The 14,102-nt window shown below is 42.7% G+C and overlaps 1 protein-coding gene across 3 annotated transcripts in view; it reads right to left on the bottom strand.

Annotated features, from left to right (window-relative positions):
• Positions 1 to 14,102, bottom strand: part of pcnx2.L (pecanex 2 L homeolog) — a 643,210-nt gene that overhangs the window by 358,620 nt on the left and 270,488 nt on the right. For all 3 annotated transcript variants that reach the window (XM_041562821.1, XM_041562822.1, XM_041562823.1), the window contains 2 exons: positions 13,206 to 13,351; positions 11,530 to 11,683 (listed from right to left, as the gene is read on the bottom strand). In XM_041562821.1, coding sequence (XP_041418755.1) covers positions 11,530 to 11,683; positions 13,206 to 13,351 — 300 coding nt within the window. The remainder of the gene's footprint in view (positions 1 to 11,529; positions 11,684 to 13,205; positions 13,352 to 14,102) is intronic.

Here is a 14,102-nt window from a genome sequence, read left to right as displayed (position 1 = left end):
TGGGTACGCACGTTTTTCTACTCCAAAGTACCAAGCCTCAAAGCTTTTTTACATTTGCCAATTTTTATGACATTTCCAAAAATCACCTCAATACTCCAACTCTGAAGCATTGTATCTCCCACATATCATTACATACCAAGATAAAACACCCTAAACCACTGAACAGTTTGATGCACAATATGTATTGGTACACCTAAGTAGGTGGAGCATAGGGGCCCCAGACACCCCATACTAGTAATCAGTTCTGTAATTCCAAATACTGGAGAAGACACAAAAAAGATAGCTCTCTGTTTGATTTCAGATTAATCAGAGAAATCCCTGTCTAAGGCAGATGTCAAGGTCGGCACCCAACACCAGAACAGATGCCAAGCACCCTGGTCTCGGCTCGTACTTCACCAGTTAAGTGAACGCCGTTGGCCTCGGGAGGAGCCCTCAGCTTACTCAGATGCCACCTGGACTTACCGAGAGATGCAAGGCGTAAGTTCTGGCAGGCAATGGGGCACAAATGTTTACGAGGATGCTGGAAGATAGGAAGCCACCAGGAACAGGCAGGCCGGGCCAGCATAAGCAGATAGAATAGTCAGACAGGCCAGAATCAGGATTAGAGATCGTAGAATAGTCGGAGGACAAGCCAAGGTTTCAGGATTGGAGAGATCGACATAGTTTCAGGCAGGCAAGGTCAGGATTGGAGAGGTCAGAGTAGTAAGCAGGCAGGCAAGGGTCAAACACAGTAGATCCAACTGGAATCACTCAGCACAAACACCCAGGAACAAGCTAATTGAACCTAACAATGGGCAATAAGCTGAATACTGAATTCTGCTTTTAACTGTTTGAATTTGGCGCCACTGCGCGCTGACGTCATACGCCAGCGTTACTGCGCCTTTAAGAAACGAGCATGCGCGGCGCACGTGCCTTAGAGGAAACCGGCACCAGGAAGGAAGGAAGGAGAAGCTGCGCAGCGGGCCTCCACGCCGAAGGAGCGGCGGTGGACCCCGCTGCCCACTAGACCACCAGGGTAAGTCCTGACAGCAGATTTTTTTTGTTCTCATTTGGTGTGTGAAGGTGTTAGCTACTTGGTGTGAATTTTGGGGAGTTTTGAGTTGATTTACTTTATTTAAAATTGATTCTTATTTTGATCCAGAAAGTGAGTAATTGCTCAGTTTCCTTCACTTCCTGTGGGCTACAAACTCACTGACATATCCCCTACCCCTCCCCCGCACCTGGGTATCAGTTTCACTTGTTGTTTTATTTTGTTTCAGCTGAAATCTACCACTATTTGCACAGATTGTGTGTGTGCTTTTATTTTTATCCTTGTTTTGTAAGGAGAGAAGATAAAGGGAGAAGGATTTAAGAAAATTAAATCTTTTCTAGTAGCAGTGCAACTCCCAGGCATTTGCTCACATTAACCCTCGTCCAGCTAAAGCTTCTCATTGTTGCATTTACTTTTCGTTGATTAATAGAATTAAGCTTCCTTTTTTGTGGATTGTTTTGGAAAATAATGGGAGGGAATAAAAAACAAAATTATAAAAAATACCTCAGGCTCCTAAAGGAAAAAGTAAAAGAACCGGCTGTAGCTCTGCTAAAAAGCACCAGTTGCAGACTTTGTCAAAAAGCTCCACTGCTTCTATTTCTGTTGTTGCAGCCAATGTGACCCCTGCTAAAAAATTTGCACAGGCAGTAGCTACTGGAAACAACCCAAGCCAAGCCACTGCTGGGGTAGAGCAGCTTATAAGGAAGCATGGGGTTAGATGTATAATGTCAGGAGCTCATGGCATAGACTAGAGGCTTACATAAAAGCTGCAACTGAAGTGTGGGCCCCTCTGTAATAGTGGCAGCAAGTAAAATGTATGCGAAAGCCATAATATTTGCCTGTACACTAACTGCAGTGCATACGCTTGTGCAGAGAGGCATCACAGTAGGGGGTAGTTATATCCCTGTAGAACCCCTAGAAGGATTAGGCATAAAGATAGTCTTTTCTTCCTGCAAGACCACTTATTGCTACCCCACCTGCAAACCCTCATGAAATAAAGTCAACTATTTCTAAAATTACATTGGATTGCAAGGAGAGCAGATTGAGACATATCCTCTCTTTTAAAAGGCAGGTGCAATTACTTTTGCCTTGGGGTCAAGATACTATTGAGGGATCCTTTGGTGTTCCATTTGAGGAGGGTGCTGTATAAATTTTTTTACAGCACAGAAGAAGTGAGGTGCTTCCTTTGCAAGAACCTGGCACACACTCACCAGAGTTGCCCCAAAGGGCATATTAAGACCACAGTCCCTGTTCCTGCCCCCAGTACCTCTAACATCATACCCTGCTACAGCTATTGCTGCAGGCTCATCAAAGGAGAAATTCCCTTCAGTAAAGAACTTCAAGATGGTTGTTACACAACCCACCTCTGAAACCTCCAAACCTCCTCCTTCTTCACTCAAGTTATATAAGGCTGCAGACTGCATTTCAACTTCAGCAAAAGAGAAGTGGGGGGGAGGCATGTCAATGCATCCCCCAGTGCTGCAACTGTCATGGTGGAAGCAGAGAGTAGCATTTCCTCTTCAAATGACAAGAAAAAGAAGAGGACATTTAAATGCAACTGGAGTGGGTTTCAGTAGTCAATGATGGAGCACCCCCATCCAAGGGAAAAAAGGGCAGCAAAACATCTGCTCCTCATGTGGTAATATTGTCTGGTCCAACTGTTGGATGCAGTCAACTAGTGCCAGACCATGTACCTATAGACCCAGTTGGGGAAGATGAGATAAATGGTCTGGAGAAACTTGAACAGGGGATTATGGGTCTCCCCACAGAGTCAGGGGTGCTGCATCTGTCTCCAACAGAAGATCTTCCCCTGGAGTATAAAGGGACACCTAATGAGACCCCTGCAGAGTGGGCTGTAAGTGTTCCTGAGGTGTTGAGCTTTGGGAACTACACAGTGTTTAGTGCCTCAGGGTATTTCACTCCAAGAAATGGAGAATATTGGGATAACCCCCATACAGGATCCTGCAGACAATGCTGCGAGGGAGGATAATGAGGCTGGAGTTGTAAATATGGAGGATAGCCAGACAGACTCTGTGAGGTCTACTGTGCATGTTAAGATCTCTTCTCCATTCTCTTCCACTGACCTCAATGTTTCTGCCATTCATGAAGCACAGAAGACAGTGGAAAGGGCAGAGGTTGCCCATCAAGCCTTTAAAGCTCCTGTTGTTAAGGAGCCAATTCCATCAGCTACCCCTGAGTCAAATACCTCCCATTGCAGGGTCTCCAGATAGCAGGTGCTTCTGATCCTTCTCCTGCAGCTTCTTGTGAAGAAATTCTCAAAGCTCCAGTGGAGAGGGGAAATTATCAATCCCTTAGCCAGGAAGAGCTCATGGATGAAGGGAACATTGAAGAAGAGGTTGACACAGTTGTGTCAAATCCTTCTACACCAATCATCCCAGGTGAGGAACTCAAGATGTTTCTTAAGAACACCCTTGGTGTTAAATTGGCGAAGACCGAAATGTTCCCCAGAAAAGGCATGCATCTGAATCAGCTTTGCGGGAACTCCTTGCCCATTTCTCATTGGTTGACATCTGGAGAGAACAAAACCCAGAAACAGATGCTTTCACACATGTTAGGGTGAGGGATGGCCATGTGTCTCAGTCCCGGATTGATAGGCTTTATATATCAAGCCATATTATGTCAGGAGTCCGGTCCAGTACTATTAGCTTGGCACCTTTCTCAGATCACAATTGTGCTTCCTTGATAGTGGCAGTTGCACCATCTCTGTCCAAAGACAGCTTATTAAAGGATGAAGGGTTTGTTAAGGCAGTCCAGGAAATGTTGGTATGTAGGCAAGGTTCACCTAAAGCTCTTATGTCAAAAGTATACAAAATGTTTGAGCAGACAGCAAAACACAGAGATTGAGGCTCTGAATAGGGAGGTGCTTGATCTTGAGCAAAGGCTGGCAGGCTCTGAAGACCAAGCTATGCAGTGTGAATATGTAGAAAAGAAAGAGACTACGTAACATGGAACAGCGACAGGCTCGTGGTGCTTATGTGCGAAGCCGTATGCAGTTACTCTGTGAGATGGATCCTGGCCCGTGATTCTTCTATGCTCTGGAGAAGAAGAAGGGGATCCGAAAACAAATCACATGCCTTCTTGCGGAGGATGGCACCCCCCTTGAAGATCCGGAGGCTATCCAGGACAGAGCCCGGTCCTTCTATCAGAACCTTTTTTCTCCGGATCCCATCTCTCCAGATACCTGCAGGGAGCTATGGAATGGGATTCCAGTGGTTAGCGAGAGGAGAAGAGAGAGGTTGGAAAAACCAATCACTCGGAATGAACTCCCTCAAGCACTCCACTTAATGCCCCATAATAAATCTCCAGGGCTGGACGGACTGACTGTAGAGTTCTTCTGGGATACTTTGGGACATGATTTCCATAGGGCTCTCAATGAGGTCCTCAAGACTGGTGAGATGACATTTTCTTGTCCTCGAGCAGTGTTATCACTGCTACCTAAGAAGGGGGATCTCTGCCTTATTAAGAATTGGCGACCGGTCTCATTGCTCAGCACAGACTATAAAATTGTAGCCAAAGCTATATCACTCAGGCTCAAGTCTGTGCTGACAGAGGTGGTTCATCCAGTCCTATACAGTCCCCGGCCAGACAATTTTTGACAATGTATTTCTGGTTCGGGATTTTTAAAATTTTTCCCAGAAGGCTGGTCTATCTCTCACTTTTCTCTCCCTTGATCAAGAGAAGGCATTTGACAGAGTAAACCACCAATATCTTTTAGGCACTCTGCAAGCCTATAGCTTTGAAAACACTGTACGCCTCTGCAGAGTGTCTAGTTAAAATCAACTGGTCTCTGACTGCACCTCTGGCCTTCAAACGAGGAGTTTGCCAAGGATGTCCTTTGTCGGGACAGCTGTATGCACTGGCCATTGAGCCTTTCCTGTGCCTACTAAGGAAGAGGTTTACAGGACTGGTGCTCAGGGAAGTTGACATTAGGGTAGTTCTTTCAGCCTATGCTGATGATGTCATCCTTGTGGCCCAGGACCTAGTTGATCTTGAGCGAGCACAAGAATGCCAAGAGGTTTACGTTGCTGCCTCATCAGCTGGACCAAGAGCTCAGGCCTTCTGGAAGGTCATCTACATGTAGATTCTTTGCCTTCTGCTTTTTGCGACATCTCGTGGGAGACTAAAGTCATCAAATATTTAGGTGTCTATCTGTCAGCTGAAGAGCGTCCTGTTCCACAGAATTTCGTTGAACTTGAGGAGCATGTTCTTACCCGCCTGGGAAAGTGGAAGGGTCTTGCTAAAATGCTTTCTATGAGGGGGAGGGCTTTGGTGATTAACCAGCTGGTGGCCTCTCAACTCTGGTATAGGCTGACATGTCTTAGCCCAACCCAAGAATTCATTGCTAAAATCCAGAGAAGATTGCTGGACTTTCTCTGGATGGGAAAGCACTGGGTCTCTGCAGGTGTTTCAAGCCTACCCTTGAGAGAGGGAGGTCAGGGAGTTGTATGCATACGCTCTCAAGTACATATTTTCCGTCTCCAACAGATACAGAGATACTTGTATGCAGATCCTTCTCCACAGTGGTGTACCCTAGCATCCAGCTTTTATCATCAGGTACGCAACATGGGGTATGACCGGCAATTGTTTGTCATCGAACCTGAAGGATTCTTAAGAAGTCTCTCACCATTGCCGGCTTACTACCAAGAGACTCTAAAAACCTGGAGCATGGTAACTGTGCAAAGGCAAGGAGGCATTCAGGGGGAGGACATTCTAACTGAGCCCCTACTTTACAATCCATCTTTAAAGACTAGAATGTTGGAGTCCACCAGCATCCGCCACCGCCTTTGCAGGGCTCAGCTAACCAGAGTTGGGGGATTTCCTGGATTTCGAGAGGTCAGCTCGGGCAGTTATGCCACGCATGGGGTACCTTACCACTAGAGTTCCACATCGTCTGCTCCAGGAGATCAAAAATAACCTCTCTCCTGAATCTCACACATTTATTGATGGGGTTTTACGTGGTGGAGAACCACATCCACATTGGAACTCTCCACCTCCAGCCATAAAAATAGCACCCAAGACCCGTCAATCCCCTGACACACCTCCTTCTCCCAACTTGAGCCAGTTGGAGAATTTTACCTCGACATGCTTTTATGACATGACAAGAAAGCTATTGTACTCCCTCATGCTCCACACTGTATACTTTCTTGCTCTTGTCTCCCGTTATGATACCATCTGGAGGCGGGTGTTTAATGAGGGTGAAAAACCCCAGTGGTGAGCCCTTTATTTCAGCCTGGTGCCCAGACCCACTGGAGACTTGAGTTGGAGAGTGCTCCATGGTGCTTTGAGCACAGGAGAGTACTTGGTCCATTTTACAGACTCCTCGGCTGTTTGCCCATTCTGTGGCAAAGGGGAGTCCGTGTTTCATGCTTATTTTTCATGTGCCAGACTGCAACCTCTTTTGAGGAAACTTCACCTGCAGTTCTGGTTAAATTTTTCCCCTCATGTTTTTATTTTTGGACGCCCAGTATCCCGGGACAATCGAGAGAAAGACCTTCTCTTCAATTTGCCCCTAGCTTTAGCCAAACTAGCAATTCATAAGTCTAGAAAGCAATGTTTGGAAGGTGGGAATCCTCTACCGGTAGAGGCTTTGTTCCCGGTGCTGCTGCGTTCCTGCATCCGAGCAGAGTACACCTAGGCAGTGTTTACTGGACGGTTGAGTGAATTTGCTGACGAGTGGGCAATAGATGGGTTGCTTTGCTCAGTATTCCCAGATTTGGTTTCTGTTAAAACAACTCTCACACTTCATATTTAAGTGCACTTTAATTTAAGTGACAGATCTATTGTATTAATCATCATCTCCTTTGAGGTGTAATTAATTTTGGTGAGCAATCACTCACCTGTTATGTGAATAATATTCCAAATACTGGAAAATCAACACATTTACAGCATTTTTCAAGGGGCTATTTTTGGAAAGTACACATTCTGATGAATCTAAAATCCATATGCATGCCTTTCTACTCCAAACTACTATACTGCAAAGCTATGCTAAAGGTGCTAAAGGCGGTTTTTATGACATTTCTGAAAATTGTATAAAAATATTGCGATTGGCCGCATTTATCTCCCCCAATTTTGTACATACAATTGTAAAACACCCTAAATATTGATGCTAAGGGTCTGCTGAACAGTTTGATGCCAGTCACGGGAGGAGGGGGTCATTCTTCCGATTGTATAGAGCACTTGTAAGGCCCCATCTAGAATATGCCGTTCAGTTTTGGTCTCCATCATTCAAACAGGACATTATTGTATTAGAGAGGGTACAGAGAAGGGCAACTAAGCTGGTGAAAGGTATGGAAAATCTTAGCTATGAGGAAAGACTGGCCAAAAAGTTGAACTTGATGGACGTGTGTCTTTTTTCAACCTTACTTACTATGTTAATATGCATAGATATACCAAAGCAGCTGGCATGTGAGGACCCCAAATAAAATTAGTGCATTTGAATAGTGCATCTTTTTGCCTTCTGTGAAGAATGACCCGTGACTGTGTATTGTGCCACAATACCCTCCTAACAGCACATATAACCCCGAAAACTATATATTTTTGGAAAGTACACATTCTGACAAATCCAAAATAGGTAATTACTGTATGTCTTTCTACTCCAAACTATAATTCTGCAAAGCTACGCTAAAGGCAGTGATTTTTATGACATTTCTGAAAATTGTCTAAAAATATTGCAACTGGTCACATTTATCTTGAGTAATTTCATACATACAATTGTAAAACACCCTAAATATTGATGCCAAGGGTCTACTGAACAGTTTGATGTCCAATATGCATAGATATACCAAAGCATCTGGGATGTGTGGACCTCCAAAAAAATTAGTGCATTTGAATTTTCTCTGCTGTCTTTTCGCCTTCTGTGAACATAGACCAGTGACTGCGTATTGTGCCACAAGACCCCCTAACAGCACAACAGACCCCCCTAAAAACATATATTTTTGTAAAATTCACATTCTGACATGTACAAAATTGCAAAAAAAAAAATTATAAAAAAAAAAAGAATAAAGCTAACTTAGTAATATGTGTAAATTTGTGTATAACTGTAAAATAAACTACTGCTACTTACAGTTCTGATGTCCAGCAGGGTGCTGGGTAGCTAAGGGGGGGGTCCTAAAGCAGAGTTCAAGAAGCAGGAAGCAGCAGGCTGGCTGGAACAGGCAGACAATGTGCAAATACATGTCTGCATAACTGTAGGCGGGTCCTGCGACAATTGCGTCTCAGGACCCACGTGACCTCCCCCTGCTCTCTCCCTATTCATTGCCTAGGGGGTGGGGAGAGCACCAGAACCCTCTGCAGAAGCGGCAATCGCCGCTGATGCAGAGAGGAGCCCTTTGCAGCCAAAAACGTAGGTACTACGTGCTTGGCAGTTAGGGCTTTTCCTGCAAGAAAGGGTTAATGAGTTGAGAGGGGATAAGAGATTTAACAATACAAGACAGTGTGCTTAGATTGAGACAGGGTGATGGGAGCAGTGAAGAGGAGATTACAATTTGATGGGTGTTGGAGTGCAGAGGATATATGCAGAAGTATAGAGGAGAGAGAGAAAAAGAAATCAATCAAATTAAACATAGTTAAACAGTATAATCTTATTTTGTTTATAGAGGTAATGATGAGTAGTGATGTAGTCTTGATGAGATGTTCAATGTTTGAGAGATTTCAATCCAACTGCTGTCCAACACTGTCTAACTCTATACGTTTTACTTAAACTTTCTGTACTTTGACTTGCTGTACTTAAGTTGTTAAATCTGCCATTGCTCTACTGCCATGCTTCCCCTAAAGTGAATGTCCTGATATACAGCAAGGGGGTCACATGGATGAGGGCCGGCAGTTGATTAATGAAGACAAGTTTAAAGACAGAAGAATCTCCTAGTCTGGTTATCTAACAGAACATCAGTAATTAAACAATTCATGGGACTGAGCCAGATGTGCTAGATAAACTTATACCAATATAATATTTAACACATAATCCACAATTGAATAATTGGCAATGGTAATACAAGTGTAATGCTTTCTTGGCCTATTCTGCCAATTAGGAGTTAAGGGTGACCGGCTAGGTAGTGAACATGGGTTACATTGCGAATCCTCACCCAGGACAGAGCCTTCGCCAAATGGAAGCTTCCCCTTTAAACTGTAGTTGAACTACAACTCACAGGCATTTAAGTGTAAAATAGAATAATGGACGCCAGGAGGTTCTTTAAAAAGGTAAAACAGGAGTACAGATTTATTATGCCAGAGGCAAATGACCACAGGTTTACTTACAAATATACTGAGGACACAGCAGGTGGAATCACTTTGGACAGTACAAGGTTCACAGTCAAACAGGTGCGACTCCCAAAGGATATTGCAGATAGGTGTACATCAATTCCCAGTTCAACCGACGTTGCACAGTGAGGGGATCGGGATCGATCAGTAAGGGTACAGGTAGTCCTTTGCTCACCTAGATGCCTATCAACTGAGTTCCCTGCTCTAAAGGCAAACAGGCCTTGTGGGAAGCTACTCCCTACTACAATCCTCGTTGGAGCGACAACTGCTCTTTCTGCTACACCTCTCTGTCTTTCTCTCCTAGAGAGACTATAACAAGATCTTACTATCTTAGCTGGTCCTTGTTCACGGGGTTAACTGGTCCCCGACTTAGCACCAAAGGTGTCAGGTCCCTCTGGGGTAAATGCTTACTGGGGCCTATGGTGATCCCAGGCTCAATGGGGATTCACCTAGCAGCAGCACCAGGAGCCAAAGAGGAAGAGGACACTCCCTGCACAACACTATATAGCAGTGTGGCAGGGGAGTGTCATTACACTCTTTGTCCAATAGGTGTGGGTGTTACACTTTACCAGTTAGAAGGGCTTGGCCCAATAACAAGGGAAAAGAGAACTACATACAAAAGGTAGGGGATTAACTCTATAGGGATAGGATATTCTATAGGTCCCTACACAAGGTTTTGCATCTGATTTGAATGGTGAGTTGTAGAAAGCAAGGAGCAGTAAAGCTGAATTATCAGGAATTAGACATACTCCACAATAGAATAATTGCCAATGGTAATACAAAGTTTTGTAGCTAATTATTCAAAAAGAGGAGGAAGATCCCGTGCAGCTAATTAATCTTTAAGAGAATCATTGAGGCCATTCCAAAAAGCCACTACTAAGGCCTCATTTTTCCAAGACACCTCCGCTGCTAAAGTGCGGAAATCAATGACATATTCAGCTGCAGAAAGTGAGCCTTGCATAATTCTCAGGAGACGAGCAGACACATTCTCCTTACAACCTAGGGCATCAAAGATTTCTGGGCAGGCAGCGAGAAAAGCATTGGAATCACGTTGACGGAAACCACGGCAATTCTCCAGATTACCATTGTATCGAAGAGGTGCAGAGATCTTGGGTGGCATACCCACAGCACCCTGAGGGGCTTGTTAGCAGAAGCAAGAATTGCTGCAGAGTCTGAGAAAGATGCATCTGTTGTGCCTCTTGAACCTCTAAGCGCTTAACAAGACAGGGAGGTAGGTGGACCATATGGCCCAAGCTAACTGTAATAATCTGTTAGAGTGGAGCCCTGGGAGACCGCTGGAAACCCTTCTATGTTACAGGGAAACCCCTGCCAACCCCAGTCTTCACCGACACCCTTTTGGGGCCCCAGAACCAGGGCAAAATGCAGCACAGATAAGGAGAAGGCAGACACGTAACCAGGTCAGGTCAGGTGGCAAGAATCAGAGTCGCTATCAAGGCAGAGAGTCAAAAACCTTGAGCGGATAACCAGAAGCCAGCTTGGGCAAAGGGAAGTGAGAGAGCGTTTTAAGGGCTGAAGAACCAATCAGGAATGGAGGAGCATGAAGGACAGAAAGGATAGCCAATAGAATACATCTCTAAAATTGTTTGTAAACAATGTGCGCGCTTGTGATGTCATTGTGCAGCATCACGACGCACCACCTGATGCATGCTCACAGCAGGAAGAGCACAGATCCACCGGTCAGCATGCCTAAAGGTATGGAACTGCGCCTGACCGATGGGACCCTTTACAAAGGGTTAGTACAGGGGTAATATAAAATAATTCATTGGTACATAAAGCTACTTCAAGCACGGTAAAAAATACTTTTCACATTTAATTTGGAAGTCCAATGTTTCAGAGCCAAACCCTTTTGTCAAGCAGTACACTGGGAATCGTCTGATAGAGTAAAGACTCAAGTGTACAGACATAGGGATAAAGAGACATCCCACAGAAGTTCCACTGGGCAGGCCTTGTACTAAGGGATTCTGAACTTTTGAGTGAGTACTACCCTTCCTGGGCAGATACAGTCAATAAAATGTACTTGTGAGTTATTTATTAGTTGCTTGTACTGTTCCATATAGAAGTAACATGCTGAGAGACTTTTGTAAAATCAAGCAAATTAACAATTAATTACAGTATTAAGAACCAGGGACACCCAAGTTACCGAACTGTCTATATTTGTGTTAGATCAGCATGGATAACACTTCCAATACCTGTTCTCTTACCTTTAGAAGTGAATATTGACAACTAGCTATGACTATACAGAACTGCAATATCCAGATGTCTTTAAAAAGTCCTTGACTCAGAACCAAATATCCGAGAAAAGAAACAAGGATGGCTAATAAGACACCCACGACATTTTCTCCAACATCTTCAGTTCTGCAAAATATAAGACTCAATTAAGTAATTGGTTTGAATACAGAAAAAAAATTATCTGGGGTGGATGGGTCATCTGGATTGCAACAAATGAAACTTTAATCTTCTATAATAGCTCTTTTTCTGGGTAACTAAATGTTGTAGGTAATACTATCTCTGGGAGAGGAGAGTTACCATTGGTGCAAAATAAGGGTTCTGTGCATGCTTATATGTTAGCTGCTTCAGTGTTTACTTGTTCAGAAATAATTTGTTTTTGGTTGTTAGGTATTATGCATATGCCATATGTTACAGATGTGGTAACAATATGGCACAATAGCAGAGCTCATAGGGAGACATGTACATTTATAATATGTCAAGAAGATAGCTAGTAAGAGAATGGGTGACTTTAAGGGGCATATTTACTAAAAAATTTTTTTTTATCTAATTCATCATTTGCCTCTGTTTGCAGGTGTATTTTCACAACATATCTCATATTTACTAAAAATTGTGTGTACTGTTGCAAGAGAAATGTGGTAAATTTTCTCCTGGTGTAAACTATTTATTAAAATGTACCAGTGCATTTTCCTCATACAGTTGTAGTGGGGAAAATTCTCTAGAGACTTTTTGCCATAAAGAAGGGACACATGTGGGGTATTAGCATGGAGTATGTGATGTGCATAATGAGATGCAAAAGTAGCTGTTCTATCTTCATAATGGCAATTCGTCAGCCTGGTTCTGTTTATGTACTTCAATTATTCATGCATGTGTGATGGATTAAAAATTGCAAAGCAAAGACAAATAATGTACTAGAGTGTCTCTTTAGAAGAAGTAGAGAAATACAAATTATTACAAAAATGAGGAAATTAGAGTGGCATAGAAGATTTAAGGGCCAATTAATACTTATTTTACTATATATATAATCTACAATTTGGCCATTTTTATATGGGCCAAACTGAAATGTTATACTTACAAATGGCACATTCTGATGTACGGGATATCCCTAGCAAGTGTTTCTGGGTATGCAGAATAATTTTAATTTGGGGGGAATGGTTTGAAGTAACAATGCACCAATAGCAGTGGTGTAACTTTGGGGTCTCCCCCTCCCACATTCCCACGATTTTGCATGGTTAATTTATGAAATTGCATGTGATTGGCAACATTCCCTTATAAGGCCACTTTATAGTTACGGCACTGACCCATAGCTTCAGCTATAGTTATCATTGCCCACAGAAGCACAGGGCTCCAACTAGCCTACATGTTATCTGCACTCTACCCCCAGTGATTAGCTAGTAATATTTTAGGAGTCTGGATTTGAATGCTTTCAGCTGTGCTCAACAGCAAAGGTGCTGGTAGTTCTGCATATAACTGAAGGTGCAAGGAGTTGCATAACAGTTAAAATTCTAGTAAATGAGATATGTGGTCTGGAATGCTTATGGCCAGGAATTTTACAGATAAAGCAGCCTTTCTATAATACAGAGTACTTGTGTTAATTGTACAAAAACATTTTGGGAGGGAATGGGGGAGCCGGCCTCAAAAAAATAGGTACCTGTCCAATAGTGCCAACAGGGTCAGACGATCGAACCAAACTTTTATCCATTTGCCAGGAAAGAGTCCACATTTATATAATTCGTCCCTTAAAGAATGAATCTGGGATTTGTCACATAACGATTCTTTCATTTCTTCACTTAAAGGCTGCAAAACACAGATATGCTTTTTATTCTAATAAAGTATATTGCTTTGTTTTACTTGAATCTATATGTAAAAAGGATGACATAACATATTTGAAAACAATCATTGTACAATGACATATGGGATTCGATACACCTGTAATGTGCTTTATAAAAATATTAGTAGACATACAGGGTGATTCATCAACATTTGAATTTTAATATTTACCACAATTTGAATCTAATTATGTTTTCAAAAACTTGAATGTAAAATTTTGCCATTTAAAATGTATGCAGTATTTTAAAGTAATTTTTGAGAGTTTGTAGACCCTTTAAAAATGATGAATAGACCAATACAATGATTTTTTCCAATTGAGTTTTTAATCAGATTTTAATCAATAAGATAACATTCAAGTTTTATAAAATGTAGCATCTATACATAAAAAAAGAAATGCTCACTTGACATGCCTTGTGTTCATTCTCCAGGAAGTGGTCATTGTTTGTGACAGTCAAGTAATTCCCATTTAAACCCAACTCATATCTCTCTGCTTAAAGTGCAGAGAACACCTAGGATATCTCAAAAATATCTATGACTCTAATATCATCCCTCTCCATAAGCCCAAGTGTCAGAATTAGGGGCAGCCAATAGACACGTGACTCAACAGGCATGTGCACAATTGTAGAGGGAGTGAGGAAGCAAACAGAATGGGGAGACTGGGTAGCCTCTCTTTCACTACTTATATACAACAATTTCTAAAACAAGTCACTTTTACCTA

This window comes from Xenopus laevis, chromosome 5L, assembly GCF_017654675.1.
Source record: "Xenopus laevis strain J_2021 chromosome 5L, Xenopus_laevis_v10.1, whole genome shotgun sequence".
Taxonomy (NCBI): domain Eukaryota; kingdom Metazoa; phylum Chordata; class Amphibia; order Anura; family Pipidae; genus Xenopus; species Xenopus laevis.
The sequence above is the reverse complement of the archived record's forward strand: the minus strand, read 5'-3'. Positions and strand labels throughout refer to the sequence as shown.